Genomic DNA, 23,188 nt, shown 5'->3' with positions numbered 1-23,188 from the left:
AATTAAGATATTTGTGCGCAAAATAATGATAATTGCCAGATCTCATTGGACAGTTGCGTCAAGAGAGAAAATATTGGCATGTTTGGGCACCTTTAATGTGGGATCGTCAGGTTTTAATGTAACTACAAGGTCAGCTGATTATACTGGCAGATACCCGGTGCTTGAGTCCCTCCCAACATGGGACAATGGTACCAGATGGGATTTAAGTGCACGTCCATCTTTATCAGTCGAAACCAACAGACGACACGGAGAGAACATACAAACTGCACACAGAGCCTTGTTTGGAATTAAACCAATGACCCCAGCACTGTCAGCCAGCAATACTAATCACTGTGCTACCCCACTGCCCATTCTACTTGCTTTGTATACTGTGTCCTGTAAATTAATTTATGTCTATTGTCTGTTAGAGTGGACCTAGACCCATATTCACCACCAGACGTATCTTTACATCTGCTCCTTGTTGAATACAGACGTGCGTATACCTGATGTATGTGTGTTTGTTATTGAATCAGACCCTCAGTGTCTTCTTATTCTATATGTATGGTCATATGCACAGTATCACTTCTTGTTCTGTATGCTAGAAGTAATTCTCTGTATCTGTTCTAATTATATTTATATGGACAACTACCCAGTACCACTTCTCACGTTCTGTAAACTGGCTAACATTCGCAGTGTGTATATATAGATCAATGCTCAGTGGTACTAGAGGTTTATATATATATATTGTGTCGTATTACACAGGATAGCGCTGAGATACACATCTTTCCTGTGATTGCAGCAGTGTGACCTTTAGCACGAGATGTGAGTATGTTATAATTATTTTGAATCCACTCCATAGATAAAGCCTGACCCTGGTAACTGTGTATTTACCCAAACACAGGTATCTGCAGATTACACCAATGCAGAGTTACTACAGGTCACAAATCCTGACATAATTCCTGGAAGGTGAAAGACTAACGCAGATTGTAACGTGGATCACAAAAGTGTCGTATAACAGAGAAGAGTTTCTGCTGACTGCACATAGCAAAGATACAGCATATTCAGAAATAGTTATTATCACAAACATACAAGGACAAACCATGTTACAGTGTAAGGGGTGCAAATTAGTTTATTATTTTGCACATAAGTTAAATACTAGGGACACGAGTCATTAAGGACAGCAAACCATGTTGCATTGGAGGGGGAGGTAAATTTAAAATGTGGGGACAGATTTATAGTTGGGGTAGGACATGTCCTAGATCAACTTTAAATGTCAGTGTAAAAATAACGCTATAAAGTATTTGTGTCCTACATGAAAAACAGCCAGTATTTATCTTATGTGCAAAATGATTAACTAATTTTCCGTTGCAACATAGCTTTGCCAAGGTTCAAAGTTACTAAGTTTTTGCTTTACTTTTCTTAATGAATCAGGCCCATAATCACAGCTACAGCTGGGTGGTCACGGCAGGTGTATATAGCGGATGATGATGATGAACTAGCGAACCGCTTGTAATTAGAGGTTTGCAAATGATTTGCAGTCGCTTATTGAGACTTTTGTAGTCGCTTGATCATAGATTAGGATTTGCAGAGCGTGTTCTACATACATGCCAACTCTCCTGGAATGTCCGGGAGACTTCTGAATTCCGGATAGGGCTCCTAGAATCCCGGGAGAGCTGGCAATTCTCCCTCATCTGCCTACTTCAAAGCCAGCATAGAGGGGTGTATGGGCGAAGGGGATGGGGCTTAACGAATTGCGACATTTTGGCCCCATCCCCAGTGAGGTAATGCCTGCTTTGGGTCATTTTACTACTGTAATAATACCCAACACAGGCATACTGAGGGTGGGACCAGAATGATGTGATTCGCGAAGACACGCCCCCCTCCCTCTTCGGTGATCTTCTGGAAGGAGCCAGACAAAAGTAGGTAAGTACGGTGTTGTAGCAAAGATTAAAAAAAATATATATTTATTGTACACATGTGGGGGATTTGCCCCTGCTTTTTTAGCTAGGTTATTTTAGTTTATATGATGCAATTGTGTTTGTAGCATATAATATAAAATGTTTTTGGAAATATTTGTCCCATAGATTGTAAGCTTGTGAGCAGGGCCCTCTTACCTCTCTGTCTGTATGTATTACCCAGTATTGTCTTATTGTTGTTTGTTCCCAATTGTACAGTGCTACGGAATCTGCTGGCGCTATATAAATAAATGTTGATGATGATGATATTAGTAAGTTAGATGTGTCTACTATCAGGCGGACGCATCTGTTGCTCATTCAGACCTAGACGCATCTCCAGCTTCTGATACGTTGTACGTACACAAACACTGTGTGCGACTTTTTCAGTCACAACTTACATGTACACAGGCGTCCCACTCTGACTCAGGCCTTCTGTTGCTGAGTCAATATTCAGCTTATTAACTCAAAATTGCCCAGTGATGTCACTGGGTCCTAGTGAAATGATTGGCTGCACTGAATGAATGTATGATTATTGGTTCAGACCAAACATGGGCTGACTCACTATGTGTAGGGAACAGGTAAACTTTGTCATCAGTGTATGGGTGTATAATTTACCCTGTCACATGACAATGGCAGGGTTCAAAGAGAATGGGGAATGAGGTGACAGGAGACCGTATTTCCCAAATATTTACTTTTGTCTCCAAGACTTGATAATTCAGAACTATGACTTGTTCCTCACCCCATGTTTAGAGTCCCTATTGTATTCATTCGTCAAGTCTCACATAGACGTGCAGGAGAGGAAGCAGGAGGAGCAGAATAATCTATAGTGTTTTTAGTTAAAATCCCTCATACAGGTTCCTCAGTAACATGGTGCCAGTATTTTCAATGGGATGGGGGGGGGGGGGGGGTGGTATTCAATACTATAGATTGTAGGGTTGTGAGCAGGGCCCTTTTCCTTAGTAATTCTCAGAGAGTAGAGCATACTTGGCCACTCTCCCGGACTGTTCGGGAGACTGTCGAATTCCAGGTAGGTCTCCCGGACTCCCAGGAGAGCAGCCCATTCTCCTGCATCTTGCCCACTTCCTCGTGGCAGGAGCCTCTATGACGAGACTTATGGTGAATTGCTTCATTATTACTTCTCCATCGGCTCCGTTGGCCCAGTAGCCGGAATATGTGTAGTGAAGCCCCGTTTTTGGCCTCCTGGGGGGATGGAAAAGCATAGCCAGGTCTTCCCACTCCCTCTCCCCCCGAAAAAAAAATGCTATGGGTCCCTGCCACTACAGGTTACACCCCTGATCAGATAATAAATATTCAAGGGAAGGGATGTGGTGCTCATCAGTGGTGCTGAAGATTTCTTCTTCTAATATCTGCATCTTTTGCACAATTGTTTTTATTGGGCGTGTATCAGGCCCTGTAACTGCCCTCTAAATATGCCGGCATCACACTGTGATGGCAGCATCATGCCCCGAACAGAGGCTGTAATAAAGAAATCTACCGTACGTTACCTTGTCCAGACCATTCAGCCCCAAACTGATTTATACTTTGCTCGTTCCAAGTGTGACTCAGGTTACTTCAGTGAGAGAATTGTCAGGTTCGGGGAACACTATTTTGTACCAACAGCCGATTGGTTGGTTAATGTCTTATTTAACAATTGTGACTGGATCACGTATAAATAACTTATGGTATAAATCTATTTAAAGGAAATAGCGAAGGGCGCTCATTTATATAATTGCACACGCACTTATTTTTGATATTGTGTATATTTTGATAAGGGAAATCTTTAATTTCTGAGACCAGAGGAAGAAATTTTTTCCTTTTTTAGCCTTGCTATAGGAAATGTATTGTTTCTTAAGGTATATATCTGATACAAAAGCCTTTGTGGATGGAAGCCTTTTGTGTATTGTGATGTGGGCAAATGGCTTGTTTGGGGTTTGTGGCGTTTTGTGTGAATGTGTATTCTGAGCTGTCTGAAGAAAGGCCCATATGTTAATCAGGCCTTTTGATGTGTGAGGCCTTTTGAAGACAGGAAGGGTTAATTAAGACCTTGCTACTAGATTTCTTGTGTCTAAAAACAAGATGTAGGACATCACTGAATTTGTAAGATATCACAGATAAGTGTAAATGTTGTTAGCTTTGCAATGCATGTAAATCTATGTTTTGGCAAACAGGTTACGTCCTGATTCTAAAAATAGCCTGTGTCCAAATCTGTATAAAAAGCACTGTCCTGTACGCTGAAATGTATAATTCTGATGTTTCATCTGACCTCACCACTTATAGCTTTAATCAGTGGAAATGTCCTTGTCAGGGCACCTGAGCGAAATAAAACATCACTATTTGCTTCAAGACCCTGCTTGACAACTTCTTCAATATTGCTGTAATCCTGTGACCTGCAGATTAGACCCTAAATCTAATCCATTCACCGGCTGTTCCTGAGGTTGGACCCAGCTCTCCAGTACCACCGCTCTGCCGCTACCCTGCAGCTCTGGTCAGTGTGATAGGCCAGGGGGGATCCATCTACAGCAACCCTGATCCATAGTAAGAGATACGGAGTTACCAGACTAAGTGTACCAGCACTGGTGTACACTAGCAGTGACAGTTACCCAGAAGGAACGTGGTTCTGAGCGCCATAAAGGAGCTCAGTGGTGGCAGCATTGTAAGCCCCTCCTACTGCAGCAAGAGGGCGCATTTGGGATTACGTAAGGGAACGGTGGCAAAGTAATCCCAGCCGGTTTCCAGCAACAACAAACAGGGTGGCATAGGCGGTCCATCCTGTCACAACAATGTTATTACATTTCTACATTATTTTAGAAGGAGATGTCTGGTGTGGGGTATAATCCTCATTATATCATTATCATTATACCGGTCAGCATTGTGGCACAGTGGTTAGCATTGCTGCGTCACAGCTCTGTGGTCGTGGGTTCAATTCCAATCAGACTATTGTCTGTGTATACAGTTTGTATGGTCTCGCTCTTTGTCCCTTGGTTTCTTCAGAGTGCTCTGCTTTTCTCCCATAGTCCAAAAACATACTGGGGGATTATTTGGCTTCTGACAAAATGGGCCCTAATATAATATATGTGTGTGGTGGGGAATTAGACTACAAGCTTCAATGGAGCAGGGACTGATATGAATGATTATATACGCTTTGTACACAGAATTTCACTCACTCTAAGATAAAATGTAAGCCAGTCAGTCATGAAGCTCCTTGTAGTCATGTGATGGCAGAGGAAGGAGTGTCTACAGAGAAGAGGGGTGTTCCAAAGCCTCTCTGTTCACTACATCGTGTTGCTATGTTCACCATGGTAATCACATGACAGTGAGCAACTGTAAATAATTAATATCAACTTGAACCCCAACTCAAAGGGAAGAGAATTAACAAAAAACTGTGTCTTCTTACAGGTAACCAGAGTGATTTCTATTAAAGAAAAACACATTATTTTTACAAGGGACTACACGTTTATTACATATTGTTTCTGAAAAAGTTACACGTGGTGCAGTACTTTACACTGCCTCTGGGGGTGCTCTATGTTGTTGTCAGCGCAGAGCATTGTATACAAGGACTTGTTAAAAAGAAAATGTGCGCATACAACAATTATGTACTCCATAATAAACTTGGTTACTTAAAGTCATATTAATACATTTTAAAAAATACATTGTAACGTGTGATGTACGATTTACTAGTCGAACTTCAATTTTATATGATTAAACATAATCAGAACTATATTTGCTTCTAATGTTTTGTTGTGATGCTGTTACTTTAAACATTTTGCGAGTTTTAGAGAAACTTTCGTCAACGACTAAACCTCATTATGGACAGCAGGAACAACAGTGTCACCTACAGGTTGAAAAGTATAAGGCAACATACTGAAAAGGGTCATGCACGAAGGGAAGCCATAAGTATCAACTGGTATTTTACCTATAACAATTTCAATCAATTTATGCTCAATTTTATAAAACATAAATATTTCCCTTAATTGTATGGGTTCTTGTGAATAATTAACGTCACCTATTTGTTGGAGTACAAAATAAAGTCATGTTCACCGTTAAAGTCATATATCATCCAGATAAATTCATATTTTACAGCATGCTTTGGTTTTGAATACTTTGAGATTCTGTTTGTGGTGATTTACTCCCACGTTCATAGTGGCTCTACAGTTCCTCCAACAAACTCGTCTTAATTCACATGGCAGACTGCAAAACACATCTATGTTCTCAGTTCCTGTCCAAAGGTTGACGGTCTTTAGAGAAGTCAAACAGGATGGTGCATTTTTTTGCAGCTAGTAGCGTAATCGGTACTTGAACTGGATGTCATGAGTAGGTTGCATGGAGCCGAAACCCCACCGATTGGCGTCGATGCCTGGAATCTCTTCTTTGGGATTCACAAGCTCAAACTCGAAATATGTCAGCATAAGAAACACAAACTGTTTCAGTTCATTGATGGCAAAGAAACGACCGGGACAAATGGTGGTTCCTGCGCCCCACGGCATTGTGAAGAACTTGAGTCGTTTCCCGTTCTTGAAGAAATCAGTCTTTTTGGTGCCATCCTCGTTTAGGAAGCGGTTGTACTTGAATGTTTCTGGCTCTGGATGAACCTCCGGATCCATTTGAACTGCTGTATACGGGAAAAGGGCCACCCTGTCTCCTTTCCGAATAGTAAATTCTTTCCCACTCGACATCTTGAGGCTCATGTTCTCCTTTACTGCTCTAATCAGGACGGGAGCAGCCGTCAACCGCAAGGTCTCTTCTACCGTACTGTCCAGAACGGGAGTCTTAAGTAGCATGTCTCTGGTGAGATTGATGGGAGGGCCTCCTGGTTTTAATTCTTGTCCCGTTTCTTTAAGAACCTTTTTTACTTCTTCATTGACAGCTTCCATAGCTTCAGGATTCTTCATTAGGTAGAGAAGAAGCCAGAAGCAAGCTGGCCCGGTATTACCTTGCGAGGCCCACAGAAGCAAAAACATGAATCTATCTTGCATATGTTCTGGCATCCCGTTTTCTGCTCTGTATTGAAACTGGTCTGTGATCCATCCACTAATATTTTCTTTCGTCATGGTTTTCTTTATAGATAGGATATTCCAGAACATTCTTTTCAGTCTCTCGGCTTCCAACTTGTCTTTTGGTGGCAGCACGGCATATGCCAGACGTGGGAAAAGACGATCATACTTTCTGAACTCGGTAAACAACTCGTCTGAGCTGTCCCGATCATGTTTCTTGGCCTTTTCTACGCTTCCCTGGCTTTTAGCTGGCTCGTTCCCAAATAAAGCAAGATAACCGGCTCGGAAAACTATATTGTAGCTGTAGTTGAATAGTCCATCTTGCTTCCATTTTCTGTCGCCATCCGCAGAGCCGATGTTGTGAAGCATCAAGTTTTGGAGGTTCTCCATCATAGCTTGTGTCATGACCACTAGACCATCGCCCATGAGATGTTTAGTACTTGCTTTCTCAAGCATCTTGTGGTCATTGGGTCCAGAGTGGTAGCCAAAGACTCTGGCCACCAACTCCATGGCAAACTGTTCGAAGTCCAGCTTCGTCCTGGCTTCCTTCACGATGGGTCCAAATGAAAGTGGGTCTGTTACAAACGTGAAGTAATAGCCGGCAATCTGAACCGTGAAAATGTCTCCGTGTTTTTTTTGCATCCTCTGCAAAAAAGCTGCGGTGCTTTTCCTGAAGTCGAGAGCGTAACCCAACCACGGAATGGTGCCTTTGTCTAGCGGAGGCTCATTCGGTCTCCTCTTCCGGAACATCCCTAACATGTAGAGGCCTCCAAGAATAGCAACCAGCACAGCCAAAAGGATCGGGAGCAACAGACCCATCTTGGATGCTAAAAAGCAAAACAAAAAGCAAATAGTTTACATGATGAAAAATTTAAAGCAGCAGTAAATGAATAAAGAACAAATATACTTATATTGTAAGCATTATACATTCAATTTTAGTTTTAGTTCCTGTAAACATCTTTATTTTTCATATTTTACCAAATGCCTAGTACAAGTCCTGTTATTCTGCATATTGGATGCAATTTTTCCTCTCCGTTCTTTGTGGACCTTGTTCTATAAGATTTATTGAAGAAGAATGTTTCCAATCCAAAAACAAAAAAAATGAAAATCAAATACACAACAATTATAACCCAGATCAACACATACAATGGTTATAAAAAGCATTCACCCATTTTGGCATTTTTGCACATTTTATTTTCTTAAATCTTGAAATCATAATGGATTAATAGATTAATTTGGGAATTCTAAACACTGTTCAACATAAAATATAATATAATTTCACATAAAAAAAATCATAAAAATAAGATCCTAATTTATTACATAAGTATTCACCCTCCTTATTTTAATATTACATACCTCGAATGTCCCGAGTTAGGTAGAAGAGTCCCAATTTTAGGGATTTGTAGCTTTGTCTCACCTGTGGACATGTTTGTCCAGCGAGTGGTTAAGTTGAGAGGTATATCCCATCCACTGCATAGCAGATGTGGTGGATACAGGACAAACTAGCTCTTCAAACGAAGCTAAGAATGCCCCCATGGGTATGACCAAGCCCCATCATGACCCGTGTTCTGAGTCATGGATCTGAAATATTGGGGGGGATGATATTTGGTGCAAACACCTTTAGCCACAATGATATTTGTGAGTCTATTTGGGTCTCTTCCAGCTTTGTACATCTGTTTGACCTTCTTCTTTGCAATATAGCTCTAGTTCCCCCAGGTTGGATGGGGACCCGTTTAATGTCTGGACTTTGACTGGTCCGATCCACGGCACTGATTTTGTGCTTAAGCCACCCTAATGTGGCATTTGTTGTATGCTTTGGGGCTATTGTATCAATGTGCCAAAATCCCTCTTGCCGGCAAAACGGGTATTTGCATCATCGAAAAAGAGTTTTTTTTTCCGTTCACCTGTCTTTGGGGCATATTTAACAAAGCACGATAGTGCTTTTAATGGGTCATTAAGGTGTCCTCCGCAAATTGATTAAGGGTGCATCGCAGCAGATATCATGGATATCTGCTGCTTTGCACTCCTCTTCGTTTTTGGGAGCAGTCACCATTCAACAGAATGGTGACTGCTCCTGGCCGCAATCTAACAAGTCCCGAAAAAATTTTTTTTTCGGGAACTTGTCATGTTAATGTACCAGCTGAAGCTGGCGTACATCATCGGAATTGAAGAAATCTAATGCTGTCAGCTCTGCTCCGAAGAGCAGAGCTGGACAGCGCATGTGTGGAGGGATCACATGATCCCTCCCTGTCACTCAGTGCGCTCTCTCTGCAACTATCGTTGCAGAGACAGAGAGGGGATCTGTGTGCCCATGTACAGTTCTTGGAACTGGACATGCGCAATTGAAGAGTGAAGAGAAGACCCGAAGACAGCGCTTCCGAAGAGGGGGGTAAGTATGATTTTTTTCATCACTGAAACAGCAGTTTTTCGGAACTGCTGTTTCTGTGCAGGGCTGTACATAAATGTGAGAAGTAGTTCAATCCTTATCATTGCGATAAGGATTGAAAACTACTTTTCACTTTATGTGAATATTGATAAATGTGCCCCTAATTTATTACACAAGTATTCACCCTCCTTATTTTAATATTACATACCTCGAATGTCCCGAGTTAGGTAGAAGAGTCCTAATTTTAGGGATTTGTAGCTTTGTCTCACCTGTGGACATGTTTGTCCAGCGAGTGGTTAAGTTGAGAGGTATATCCCATCCACTGCATAGCAGATGTGGTGGATACAGGACAAACTAGCTCTTCAAACGAAGCTAAGAATGCCCCCATGGGTATGACCAAGCCCCATCATGACCCGTGTTCTGAGTCATGGATATGAAATATTGGGGGGGATGATATTTGGTACAAACACCTTTAGCCACAATGATATTTGTGAGTCTATTTGGGTCTCTTCCAGCTTTGTACATCTGTTTGACCTTCTTCTTTGCAATATAGCTCTAGTTCCCCCAGGTTGGATGGGGACCCGTTTAATGTCTGGACTTTGACTGGTCCGATCCACGGCACTGATTTTGTGTTTAAGCCACCCTAATGTGGCATTTGTTGTATGCTTTGGGGCTATTGTATCAATGTGCCAAAATCCCTCTTGCTGGCAAAGCGGGGATTTGCATCATCATAAGGGTTTTTTTCCGTTCACCTGTCTTTGTCTTAAAATTATAATATCAAGTTTACCCAATAGACGAAAGGGCTACCGCTGGCAATAACCCTGATCGAGCCGGAGAAAACTGCTCTGGCGGTTTGATACCTTTGCATGGGGAAGTCTATCTAACTAGTAACCCAGGCGGTACTTGTACTGACGCAATTCCATTTCTATTTTCGCCGTCTCTGGACTGGGACTGGCGATGCTGTAATTTAACATTTTATCGCTTTCAGCTAGTATCCCGGGGACAGTGGAGTATCACTCACTTATCCTGGTGATATTTTTTTTTGGAAATTAGGTCAATAACACAGATAAAAAAATGAGCCTTATTGACAGAAAAACAGCCCATAGAGTTGCAGAGTGTTGATACTGTAGTATACAGTAAATGTTGATACTGTAGTATACAGTAAATGCTTTATTTATAGTATTCTGTACTGTACATTCCCTGTTTCTGTTTCCGCAAGTTGAGCAGTTTGAAAGAATGAGCCGAATTTTAAGCTGTAATCTACTGTTTTAGTTGTTAAAGGCGGCACAGTGCTCCCCCCTCCTCCCCCTTCTAGAACAGATTGGACCCTTCACAATAGTTATGGTGTGTGTCATGTGATCTTTAGACAGCGAGTTTCCAGCACACAAAGCATCTTACCCACTACATTTCCTTCAGATTTTATTTCACATTTGCTGAGCTGTCCATAGGCTGCAGTGATTGTTTCACATGATTCAATCTCAGTATTACTCTACGTTTGTATTAACATTTTCTCAGATTCCTACAACATTAAACTCATGTTTGACAGTTGTTATTTGTTCTTTAAATGTGTTATTTAATTCACTCAATATTGATTTGATGATACACTGTAGGTTTTAAATGAGAGACATTGTTATTTTCCCCCTAATCGCCTTTCGCATTGGCATCAGCTAGTTAACGCACGTAAAGAGTTATTGGGGTGGAAACTATAGGTTCCAATGACTCCCACTTTGCACCTGCGATCAGGGTACTTGCAGCACAGCGACGCCTTTTGGAAGTGGCTGTTTTATTTAGTTGTGTGAGTAAAGTGCAAATGCAAGCGCAGGTTACCGCTGCTTTCTACTTGTGGTGTCACTGACATTCTCCTAACGTTTTCCAGAAGCAAGGTAGGAACCCCAATCCCCCTTATCTGCCTTCCCAATCACAAGGGGCCAGTGCAAAATGCACAGTGCACCAATTTTCCACTGAGATGCATCTTTATGTTCCATAAATGAATCTCTAAATCAGGCTCCTCAGATTCCATTACTAGGAAGGGTAATAGTGGCCCCCCTGTTCTGGTAGGTCCAAGGCAATTTCCCTGTGTGCCCCTTTATTAAACCCTCCCTTCCTGCATAATTGTATTATTAAATTCTCCTATTGTATTTGCATTATTGCATAGATTAAGAAAGCATCAAACTCCCTCTGAATATCTCTCTCTGCACTATTCGTGCAGAGGAAGATATTCTCCTGGTGCAGACAGGAAGAAATCTCCCTCAATTATCCTTAGGAATGAAAGAGAAATGTATATCAGGGAATGTAAGGAAATCCGTTCTCTACAGGAATTTCCAACAACAGTCATATGGAGAAACGCTCTAACCAGGCTTCAGTTTTTCCTCTACTCCTCTCATGCTATTACCAAAGACTAATTTCTTGCTCAATTAATAACAGATTCATTATTTTGCTGAGTTCTAGCCTCTTAGCACGATGACTCAGTGGTTAGCACTTCTGCCTTAAAGCACTGAGCTCATGAGTTCAAATCCCGACCATGCCCTTATCTGTGAGGAGTTTGTATGTTCTCACCGTGTTTGCGTGGGTTTCCTCTGGGTGCTCTGGTTTCCTCCCACTCTCCAAAAACATACTGGTAAGTTAATTGGCTGCTAACAAAATTGACCCTAGTCTGTGTGTGTGTCTGTGTGTATGTTAGGGAATTTAGACTGTAAGCTCCAATGGGGCAGGGACTGATGTGAGTGAGTTCTCTGTACAGCCCTGCGCAATTAGTGGCGATATATAATTAAATGGTAATAATAAAATATTTATATCATGTTTGCAGCTTAAAATTATAGTACAATGTTCTAAGACAAGACAAAAGACAAGCGTATCCTCCCTGTAATTTGTTTCATTTTTTGTATCTATTTAATGTTAAATGTATTTGTTTTAACCTTTTGTGCTCATAGACAGCACCTCACTTTGTTTACTTTTAAATCCATCCATCAAAAAATCTATCCCACGCAAATTATTTAGTCCTCGTCCTGCATCAGTAGATCAGAGACGATGCATAAAAATACAGACGGGTGCAGATTTGGGGTGCAGCAGAATCCACGCAGTATTTACAAATCGCAGGGTGTCTTTAATTATCTGCAGGGGTTTCCATAGCGCCACTTCTAAACTTCCACTTTGACCACTGATTACCCGTATAACTAAATGCAGGTATTATTGTATCGCTAAGAAGAAATCATGTATATTATGTTTATGCTAGGTGGATTTTGCTTTTGAATATAAAAATATTATTGCAGAAGATTTTACCACTTAGCTAGGTGAGATACTCTGCAGCACATAAATATCTATTAGAGCTGTCAACAGCCAATGTCGATGTCTGCTAATCACATTCTGAGAGGATTCTAGAGTGATAGCTTGCAAATTATTAATGCATCTTATACACACAGGTAATGGTATGAAAAAAAAAATCATATCAAACAGGACAATGGTTGTAAATCCTCAAATTATTGAAATTATTCCAAGTGTCCTGGGCTATGCTCATGCCATTTGCCCTGAATTTCTGCGCCGGATTACGCAATAAAACCATTATAGTTCTTAAACACTCTCTATTGAACACTTGTGGTTTAAATGTTCTCTACGCAGTGGAACTCCCTCATAGTGTCATACTACAGTACTCTCTCGTTTCTGGAAGCCTCTCCCCCTCTGTGTTCATCAGATATTTACTTAGAACACTGAGTTTAAACAGGAAAATACTAATCCCACCTACAGCCATGGGCCTAGTCCCCACTATTTCCTCATATTTATCAGCTAGAATCTAAAATATATCCTTGTTTTTGAATTAAAGCTACATTACCACCTAATTGCTAATTTCAGTCACCTGCTACTTTCCTTCTCCTGAGCCCCAGGGGGCTGCTCTGTGTGCCCATTTTTCTTATGGTTCCCCTGTTTTTGTAATATAGAATTTTAAGTTCACCACTAAGGAACCATGGAGCTCTGGTGTGAGGAAGGAAGGACTGCTTTCTACTTAAGGCCAGAAAACACATTGCACAGCAGATGAGGAGGTACTTTAAGGTACTGCACCTCAACCTACCCTTGGAAAATTATATATACTCTACAACACAGTCTCTTATTTTGCAATATAACTACAGTACCCATCATTGCCATCTGTTATCAGTCCTTAGTTGAATGCCTCTGGAGGCCACATGTAGTGTTCATTTTGCTTGTCAAACCTCCAAACACTCTTTAGACCAGTTGCCTCATTACATGTCCAGACCTCACCTTGCTGCACACAATACTTATCACCTTAGTCCCACTTCCAAAAGATGCTAATGGTTCTTAAATTCAGTATCCATCCCAGTCACTCTATATTTGCCTACCGGTCAGTGATGATCTCCCTATAAGATAGAATGACTAACGATGGCGTCAGCCATCGGGCACAAGCTCAGAAAAGTTAAGCTTTCGGAGCTTGGTAGATATTGGTCTATTCATTGAGATTAAGGGGGGCTTTGGTAGTTTGCTTAATGCCAGATATATCTCTGAGATCTCCTGTGTTGGCTATTGTTAAATAGCAACATAACTTAATTTTACCTAAACCAAACGGAAACAGACGTTTCTGCATGGTTCTAGGAGATGGATAAATGGACCTTCAAAATATGAATATTAAATCGCAATAAGTAATAGATATTCTTTAGCTTTTAGTGTAAAAGAGCAATACTGGCTCCTTATCGAAATTTAAAACTGCATTGCTATGTAGTACAAGGTGGTTGTGCGGGGACACCCCCATCCATAGCCCCCCATGCAGCCTGTATTACCCAGGGCACAGCTGTTGGGAAGTGGGGAACTCTACAACCTTGTTACTAGGTGATAATGTAGCACTAATAGTCTGTTTCTGCTTTTCTTACTTATTTTCCTGCTGCAATTGGTTCCGTATAAACTAAGTGAAATTAAAATATTTTTTTTGCCAGCTTCAATGAACTATTAACCCAAGTTATCACAGTGAATAGCAAAAAAAACAGATTATTATCATACTATAAATGAAGGCCGTGTGGCAGATATACAATAAAGAGAGAATAATGGGGACGTATGTGAGAATGTTTGATGACCCCAGTTTTATAGCATGTTAATTGCTTTATGGAGAATAGATGCTTATTTAAAAAAACAAAACATAATGCATTTGCCTTAGGGGGTCTGTTTATCAATTATCTTCTGTATGAAAGATTTTCTATCGCTACCGGAGCGAATGAGCGATCCTTTACAATATTACAATGTCTGTCTCAATCTTATTGCTGGACAAATGAGCAAAATCAATATTTAAAATAATTTCCACGTTGCTGCTAAGTCTGTGAGACTAAATATGTCCCGAACAATATTGTCTAGCGGACCTTAGGGCACCACAATGCCCATTGTGTTTTCCTTGCTGATCTTTAATGCAATGTGTTCTTTTGCACAGTTAACGCTCCTCTTCAATAGATATTAATCTATATAGCCCAAAGAATTAGAACACATGGTAAGATTGCATCTAACATACAAAATAAAGAGGCATTTTATTGTGTAGTTAGTCAGTACTGAAAAAATAGGGATATTTGGTAACTTCTATATAGTTGTATTAGACAATGAAAGCTCATTCCTGATGCTTGGCCACTTTAGTTGGTATAAATCTGAAACTAAGGGACATGTTGGTAAGTGATTTCAGCTCTCTAGACAGTTTAGGAGACAAATTAATTGCAAATAAGCAGCATAAAAATAAAATAATACAAACAGAGGAAATCTTGAGGTTATGGACTATACAGTGTTATTAGGTGACTGGTTTCATTTCAGCAAGAAAAACAATCTACTGGTGTCTTTAAGTTCATGTACAGAGCACAATGTACAGCTCAGAACACACAGTGACTTTGTTGCAATTCTGTGACTCATAACTGACATGTAAAACACAAACTCCAGTGATTACAAAGTAACACGAATGTGGCTGCTGGGAAATCATTGAGCAGCCCCCAAAGCCAGATGTTTCACACATAGAGACAGCATTGGATACAAAGTAACAGCAATAAAGACAAGAACATGGAGATCTGTTACCTGCTACTAGCTGCCAGTACAGTTCCCAGCTAGATTGAGGCTCTCAGTCGTGTTCCCAGCTAGACTGAGGCTGTCAGTGGCCCCAGTTACTTGTTAATCTACAGACCAAGCCCCTGCCTGCTCCTCCTCCTCTGTACTATATGTTGATTTAACGTTGTACAACTATTCTTCTTAAAGAGGCAGGAACATGATAGAGGGATTTTATTTCTTACACATTGGGGTCCTTAATGCTGCAATTTATTAAATAAAAATTGTCACGGCAGGTGAATGCTTGCTCGGTGGAACGCGCAGAGTGATAATTGTCACACACGATAGTTAGGCTCTTTGCACATTGATAAATATTACGCCGCATACCCACTTGCGTCAATACACGATTTAATTGGGATCTTTGAAAACACTAGAAAAAGCATGTAAAGATGACTTTTTTCTTCTCTTTGGCTGTATTGTTTGGATCAGTTACTCTGGACATCTCTAATACATTGCTACTGTTACTTCTAACGTAGCAATCCATTATATGATATTATTGGGGAACATTGCATTTTTGCTATTGAATCACTGCGGACATTGTGGCATCTCTGCAATTTGGGAGCCGTCAGGTGTTCCCAGTTTTGTTCCTGGGATCACACTGCATATGCCTATTTTTATAAACAGACATTGGATTATTTCAATAGTGATATACTCATTCTCACAGTGAGTTACCAACCTGTGTGCAATTCAATTGGAGTTGATACATTAAGTGCAATTGTTTTTATTTATCCATGCCATCTATATATGTGTATATTTATTATATTTATAATAATATATGCTGCTGTTGTTCCGGCCGGAACATATTGTTTATGACATTTAATTACTATTAAATTCTCTTTACACTCTTTTACAAGCGCCTACAACCTGTTCATTGTTATATCTAAAGATGGGAATGGAAGACATTGGTTCCAATGACCCCATACCGGCTAGCATCGCAGTCCGGAGCACTTCCATTGTGGCCCCTTTTCTCCAATGCTGCCTGTTCACTGAGGTTGATGAAGTGTCCTCCATTGAACCCCGTGACTACATATGCAAATGTTCATGATATCATCGCTTGTCTGTACAGCGCTGCGGAATTAGTGGCGCTATAGAAATATATAAATGATGATGATGTCGAACTGTGCTGTTCATCTGTCATAACCATCTGCTGAAAAGATTGTAAACTCTAAGGAGATCTGCCTACACTGCCAGTCGTGAGTGCGTACACACTGCAGGATTGACACAACATCGTTCCATCATTGAACGAGATTTTTAGTTTGGTTTAAAAATCAAATGATCAAATGAAACGATACCATGTGCTTTGGAACGATAATCGTTCATGCTGGAGCTCACACACTAATGCGATCTCCGGCCGAACGGTCATTTATAGTGTGACAAAAATAAAGAGAAAAAGGTTTCCCTCAAATTGGATGCACTCTTAGGTTTTCTAAATTGATTTTCAATAAGTATTCAGTTTTATTAATTTATTAAACATTTAAAACAAAAAAATAAAAAAATGAAATATTTAAAATCAAGAAAAGAACATGTGTAAGTAATAGATTTGTGCATTAAAAGAAAACTGCTCTCCCAGTTCACATGTAACTATAATGCAGATTTCATCATTCCGATTTGCGGTATCTGAATACGGTCGGGCTGTAAGATATATTGTAATTTCTTAGTTCCTATAATGTAATTACCATATAGATCTAATATAATGTTGTCACAACTCAAATGTGACTACATCAATGAGACTTCTCAGCTTATCAGAGGGTTCATTGTATCACATAAAGCTTATAAGCTTATATTAGCAGCCGATAATAGAGGTTTCTGAAGAAATATATATATCCAACATCAGATTCACAGTCCTTAATAGGGGTTAATTATCTGGATAAATCCCTGTAATTTATTTTTTGACTGCTAAAAGCAGTGAGATACAGACAGTAAGGCAGTGTATGCATTGTCTGCAACACGATCCTCTTAGTTTTGAATTAGCAACCACTGATAAGAGTCATTAGGAGACTGATCTGGAAACAGATCAATTTATCAAATGTGAATACTATTAAGTTAATTTTGGGGCTAGAGAGAGACCTAACTATTAAATGTGGGTGCTATTGATTTAGTGCCGGGGATGGTTGGAGTTTTCTAGATTTCATGTACACTTTTCTTCCCAAATAGGTCCTCCGACATTCCAGGATCCAGACAAGCAGCAACTGATCTAAAAACACCAGCAACCACAGGTGGTGAAAGTGGCAAGAACAGATAGGAGAACACTGTCAAATGTCCTGAATTTGGGTCACCGTCTCGCTTAGTCAGGGTTTGGTTCAACTACAAGGACAGTTGGGAGGTATGTCCCGCTTCACACTGTACTGCTTGTGCTAGTGCACAGAGTATTGCCTGTGTATTTGTCTAAAATGTATCTAAAATTATCCCCCCCCCCCACCCCGTTTTACATGCCCCAGGCCCACAGAGCCTTAATCCAGCTCTGGTGATACTTTAGTGGTTTTTGCATTCATTCCATTGCCTGCCCTCTACCTTGCATTGGTCCCATTCTCAGATCACTTTGTTGAGCATATGTCCAGCCCCCATTGCACTGACAATATTATTAATCCTTCCTCCTTTGAACTTACTATATCACCAGCAAACCCTTGGATTGGCTCTCCCCTTCACTTATGTCATTGTCTGCCAATCCTCCCTGCACTGTTATTAATTTAAACCACCACCAATCACTGGACACATTTAGGGCTCATACACAATTGTTACATAAGAAGTGTTTTCTTGCAGATGCTTGAGGCATTTCACCTTTGTGGTGATCGCACTGGATATCCATTTATTATAAGGATTATTTTTAATACATTTTTGAAACACACAGCACACAATTTTATATATTAAAGAGAGAGATTTGACTGGTAGTTTGTATCTCATGACGTCAGGGAAAGATGTAACAGTGCGTAACGTGGTCATCTGCTGCTCTGGCAGACTGATCAGATATGATTGATTGTGCCAATATGTTTCATAATAGTTAAACTTATTAAACAAAGTCAGATATGTTGGGAATATTGTAAGGATGTCTTTGTAGGCAACTAAACAAGTTTGAGCACAGAAGCATAAACCAGTCACAGATAATGTAAAGGGATTCATGTAATTTTATAACACAGGACTGGCAGCTTTTTCCCTGCATTACTTTAGAAGTGACCCACTGTGTGTAAAGTCATCACATCCAGGTTTTCCTAAATGCTACTACAACCAAATTCCAGTAGTTCTAACCTCTGCCTACTTTTGTGTTGGCCCCACCCAGTTGATATGATCCCGCCCACATGAGGCCAATTCAAGAATTTTTTCCAGGGTCATTTTAAGTTCCCAATCCGCCCCTGCTTGAAGTCCCGATCATATCCTCACATGTGGGCCTGATTCATTAAGGAAAGTTAAGTAAAAAAATTGAGTAAGTAGTCTCCTGGACAAAACCATGTTACAATGCAAGGGGTGCAAATTAGTTTATTATTTTGCACATAAGTTAAATACTGTCTGTTTTTTCATGTAGCACACAAATACTTGATAGCTTATTTGTACACTGAAATTTAAAGTTGATATTTGTGTGTTACATGAAAAAACAGTCAGTATTTAACTTATGTGCAAAATAATAAACTAATTTGCACCCCTTGCATTGTAACATGGTTTTGTCCAGGAGACTACTTACTCAATTTTTTTACTTTCCTTAATGAATCAGGCCCATGTTACAGTTTTGTAACTACTGTTATACACACATATAATATTGTGGCACATTTAGCATAGTTCAGATTCTATCTAATGATTTTATTTGAGACATATTTAGTAGCTGGATCGCTCTCTCATTAAGTATTTTTATGCACAGGGCAGACAGTTTTTTACCCGTTTAACATAATTTCACCTAATGATCTTTAACCAATTAATGATCTTTTAAAAAGGTGTGCTGCTGTAATATCCACCAATGTATTGGAGAGAAGTTAGATACTTATATTACAACTGTGTAACCAATTGTTCTATCAGTTAATATTGTTACCAACAGAGTTCAGTTTGTAACATAGTATTTATCGCTCTGTGTAGTTGAAACATTGTTCTCACTGTGTCCCTGCAGTTCATTTCATCCCATAAAACTTACAGACCTGTAATATCAGCCGCTAATGTGGATTTCTGACAAACCAGTATATATTCATTATCAGAATCACCATCCCTAAAAGGGTTAGTTTGCTTTATACGGCTAAACAATTGTTCACTGCTGTACAATCGTTGTAAGTCAATGTGTGCCCTGTATATAAGATAATGTGATCAATATTCTAAGCTAAAATTAACAGTCACTACTAAGAATCACTAATAGACTGATGTGTATTTAGCAGTAAATTCTCTGAGAATAGTTGTTCACTGCTGTAAGTAAGTGCACCATATCTATAAGACAGTATAATTAATGTCTCAAGCTTGATTTAGCAGCCGCTAATAAGAGTCTCTGAAAGACTGCTGTGTATTCAGCAGTAAATTCTCTAAGGGGCACATTTATCAACAGTCGCAAAAAAATTAAAAATAGTTTTCAATCCTTATCGCATTGATAAGGATTGAACTATTTCTCATATTTATTAAAAAAGCAACACAGGAACAGCAGTTCCGAAAAACTGCTGTTCCTGTGAAGTGGAAATCATACTTACCCCGCCTCTGCACTTCCGAAGTAGTATGCGACCCACAGGTGTCCTCTTCTCACTCCAGTGCACATGCGCCGACTAAAAACCTCTGGCATGCGCACAAACATCCTGCACTATACAGTTGCAGAGAGAGCGGTGAGTGACAGGGAGGGATCATGTGATCCTCTACACACATGCGCTGTCCTGCTCTGCTCTTCGGTGCAGAGCTGACAGCACTGAAACTTTTCAATTATGATAATGTACTCCAGCTTCATTAACATGCTAAAAAAATGATACATTTTAGTAAATAGCGATACTGAGCAGTGCCCATACACTGTTATGGGGACTGCAGTGATAGTAAATAAGAATTTTGAGATTAATCCCCGAAAGCGTCAGTTTTACAAAAGATGAAGTTCTTTTCTTATAGGCTCCAAAAGAAGACAACACAAAGTTTTGTTAGAGAAAGTTCCATAGTTGATATTTTCATTTAAGCCTGTAGGAGCTAAACTTCCTATAAGAAACATCCACTTGCATTCTTTTTTCAAAAGTTCTGATTTCATGTCACCCCCTCTGATTCCTAGGATGATTTTTTTTATATTCCAAAGGCAGATAGATGATCCAGATTACTCTGATGTTTTTCTAGAAAAAGTCTTGCTACTGTGGTTATAACTTTGAATTTATTCACTTTCTCCATTTCTGATGTTGTTTAGATGTTCGATATTTTGTTTCTTGGTACTCATATTACATGTACAGTTTGTGACAGGTGCATTGTAAACCATACACTACACCTTTGGTGTTACAATTGAAGAATTCTTTGACTGTGAGTTTTTTATCATATCGATCTGTCCAGATGAATTTATTTGTAATGTACTTGCAAGACTTGCACTTTCCACAAGGATAAGAACCAATCACTGTGAGTTCTTTCCATGAACTTTAAGTAAGATGACTATAGACCAATAGACCAATAGATCTTTAAAAAAATTTGCACGTCTACAACTGATGTCAACATTTGGCCCCAAAATTTGTGCCAGATCTTCATCAGTATCAAGAATTGGCCAATGAGATTGTATGTTTACGAATATTTCTCCAATCTTGGCAGAAACTGCCAATAAATCTAACTTTGTCAGATTTAGTTGGTTTTGGAGTTTTCGAGAAGATTAAGTGTTCCCTATTTTGTTGTTCAGCCATTTTCCTTGATATTTTGATCAATCTGTTGCTATATCCCCTCTCTCTCAGGCGAATGGCAAGTTCGTCAGCTCTTATATTAAATGTCACTAAATCCGAGCAATGTCTTCTTAACCTTAAGAATTCTCCTCTTGGGATTCCTTTGATTACTGGTGAAAAATGAAAACTCTTTTCATAAAACAGAGTTTGTAGAGGTGTGTTTCTGCAATATGTTTTAATGTTCCCTTCTTCATAATTTTTAATTTGTAGGTCCAAGAAATTGACTTGATTTCTGTCTATCTCACTGGTCATCCTTAAGTTAAAGTCATTGATGTTCAGCTTAGCAATGAAATCTTCTAGGAGATGTTTTTTTCCCCCTAGATGATCAGGATGTCATTTATAAATCGCATCCACAACAATATTTTACTCGTATAGATCTCATTTTCATCACAAAAAAGCAAATTCTCTTTCCCACCAACAAGATACAGATTGGCATATGATGGGGCACATGCCGCCCCCATCGCCGTTCCTCTTACTTGTAGGTAACTCGTTATCAAATGTAAAAAAGTTTCTTGTTAGTACAAATTCCAGTAATCTAATTAAAAAATTACTGAATTCAGAGTTACCATCCATATTCAGGAAATATCTCACCGCTGAGATACCCACTGGGTGTTGAATACTCATGCATAGAGACTCAATATCACAAGTAGCAAGACAAACATTTCAATCTAAATTTACATTATGAAGTTTCTTTAAAACATCAGTTGTATCTTGTATGTATGATGGTAAACATGTGACATATTGTCTCAAATGAGTATCAATAAAAATGCTGGCTTTCTCTGTGAGTCCCCCAATACCAATAAGTTGGGTCTCCCCATGTTGTTGTTTCATCTTTGTGTATTTTTGGTAACATATAGAATGTAGGAATGTTTGGTTCATTACATTGCAGAAATTCATATTCAGTCTGATTAATTATCCCAGCTCCAAATGCTTCACCACTGATGTTCTATATTCTGTCAAGTATTTGGTAGTAGGGTTGAATAAAGTTTATTGCTAGCAAGTTTTTTCTTTATTTATTTATTTATAGGCTTCTTTCCTGTATTTGTCTAGTGGCCAAATCACCACCTTTCCGCCTTTATCTGATGGTTTGATTAATACATCCTTCCAATTTTTTATTTCTTGTAGCACTTTACTTTCAACAGAAGTTAAATTAAGATTTTTCAATCTTATATCTCCTCGACCTATCATTTCATCCAATACTTTAGACAATAGGGAGGTAAAGATCTTAATTTGTGGACAATTTACATCATTAGGGAAGTATCTTGATTTTTTCTTATAAATAGGGCGAGTATATATATTAGTATCAGAATATTTTGCAATATCAATTCCCAAATCTTGTATATCTTGTAATTCTTCTAAAATCTCAATTGCTTCCATGTCATCATCAGAAAGAATTATTTCTGAAGGAATTCCAGACCCCGAAAAGACTATTTCTGAATTGTGATCAGATCTTGAATGGGTTGGAGTTGTTGTTTCCTATTTGAATTTTTTAACTAGCCTTAATTTTCTACAAATCAGTTGGAGATTTTTTTCCCACATAAACCTATCAGGAAGAGATACAGAGGAAAAGAATAAACCTCTACTCTAATATTTGCTGATGTCAAAACTTTATCCGATAAATTGATAATTGTAAAGTATTGTTCTTGCTGTAATTAATTATTCTCTTTCTCCTCCTGTTGTATCGTGATTCCTCTTTTCTGTCCCATTTCTCTCTGCTTCCCAGATTTCTTTTTGCCCCTTCTGATGGGCCTATGGCCTCTTTTTTGTTTCTGTTTTTTGCAAAAGTGGAATTGTCTAAAAAATTTTGTTTTCTGAATTTTAATTCTCTTTCATAATATGAGTTTGGTTTATGTGGACTTTCATTTTCTGATGATTCCAAATCTGAGGATTCTGGACAGGTATCACTCTGGTTAATGTTATCTCTCCCTTTGTCTTAGTTTAGGGGGAACCTCCATT

General features: G+C 39.3%; 1 protein-coding gene across 1 annotated transcript; it reads right to left on the bottom strand.

Annotated features, from left to right (window-relative positions):
• Window positions 1-5,364: 5,364 nt before the first annotated feature.
• CYP8B1 (cytochrome P450 family 8 subfamily B member 1) lies at window positions 5,365-15,453 on the bottom strand. The gene is made up of 2 exons (XM_075214128.1): window positions 15,357-15,453; window positions 5,365-7,752 (listed from the first exon to the last, which is right to left on the bottom strand). The coding sequence occupies exon 2, from the start codon at window positions 7,742-7,744 to the stop codon at window positions 6,209-6,211; it is 1,536 nt and encodes a 511-aa protein (XP_075070229.1). The 5' UTR covers window positions 7,745-7,752; window positions 15,357-15,453; the 3' UTR covers window positions 5,365-6,208.
• Window positions 15,454-23,188: the final 7,735 nt, after the last annotated feature.

The sequence above is a fragment of the Mixophyes fleayi genome, chromosome 5 (genome assembly GCF_038048845.1).
Source record: "Mixophyes fleayi isolate aMixFle1 chromosome 5, aMixFle1.hap1, whole genome shotgun sequence".
NCBI classification, from domain to species: Eukaryota; Metazoa; Chordata; class Amphibia; order Anura; family Limnodynastidae; genus Mixophyes; species Mixophyes fleayi.
The sequence above is the reverse complement of the archived record's forward strand: the minus strand, read 5'-3'. Positions and strand labels throughout refer to the sequence as shown.

Bases quoted from the DNA above. Each gene is read 5' to 3' on its own strand.
- CYP8B1 (XM_075214128.1), bottom strand. From the start codon at position 7,744: ATGGGTCTGTTGCTCCCGATCCTTTTGGCTGTGCTGGTTGCTATTCTT.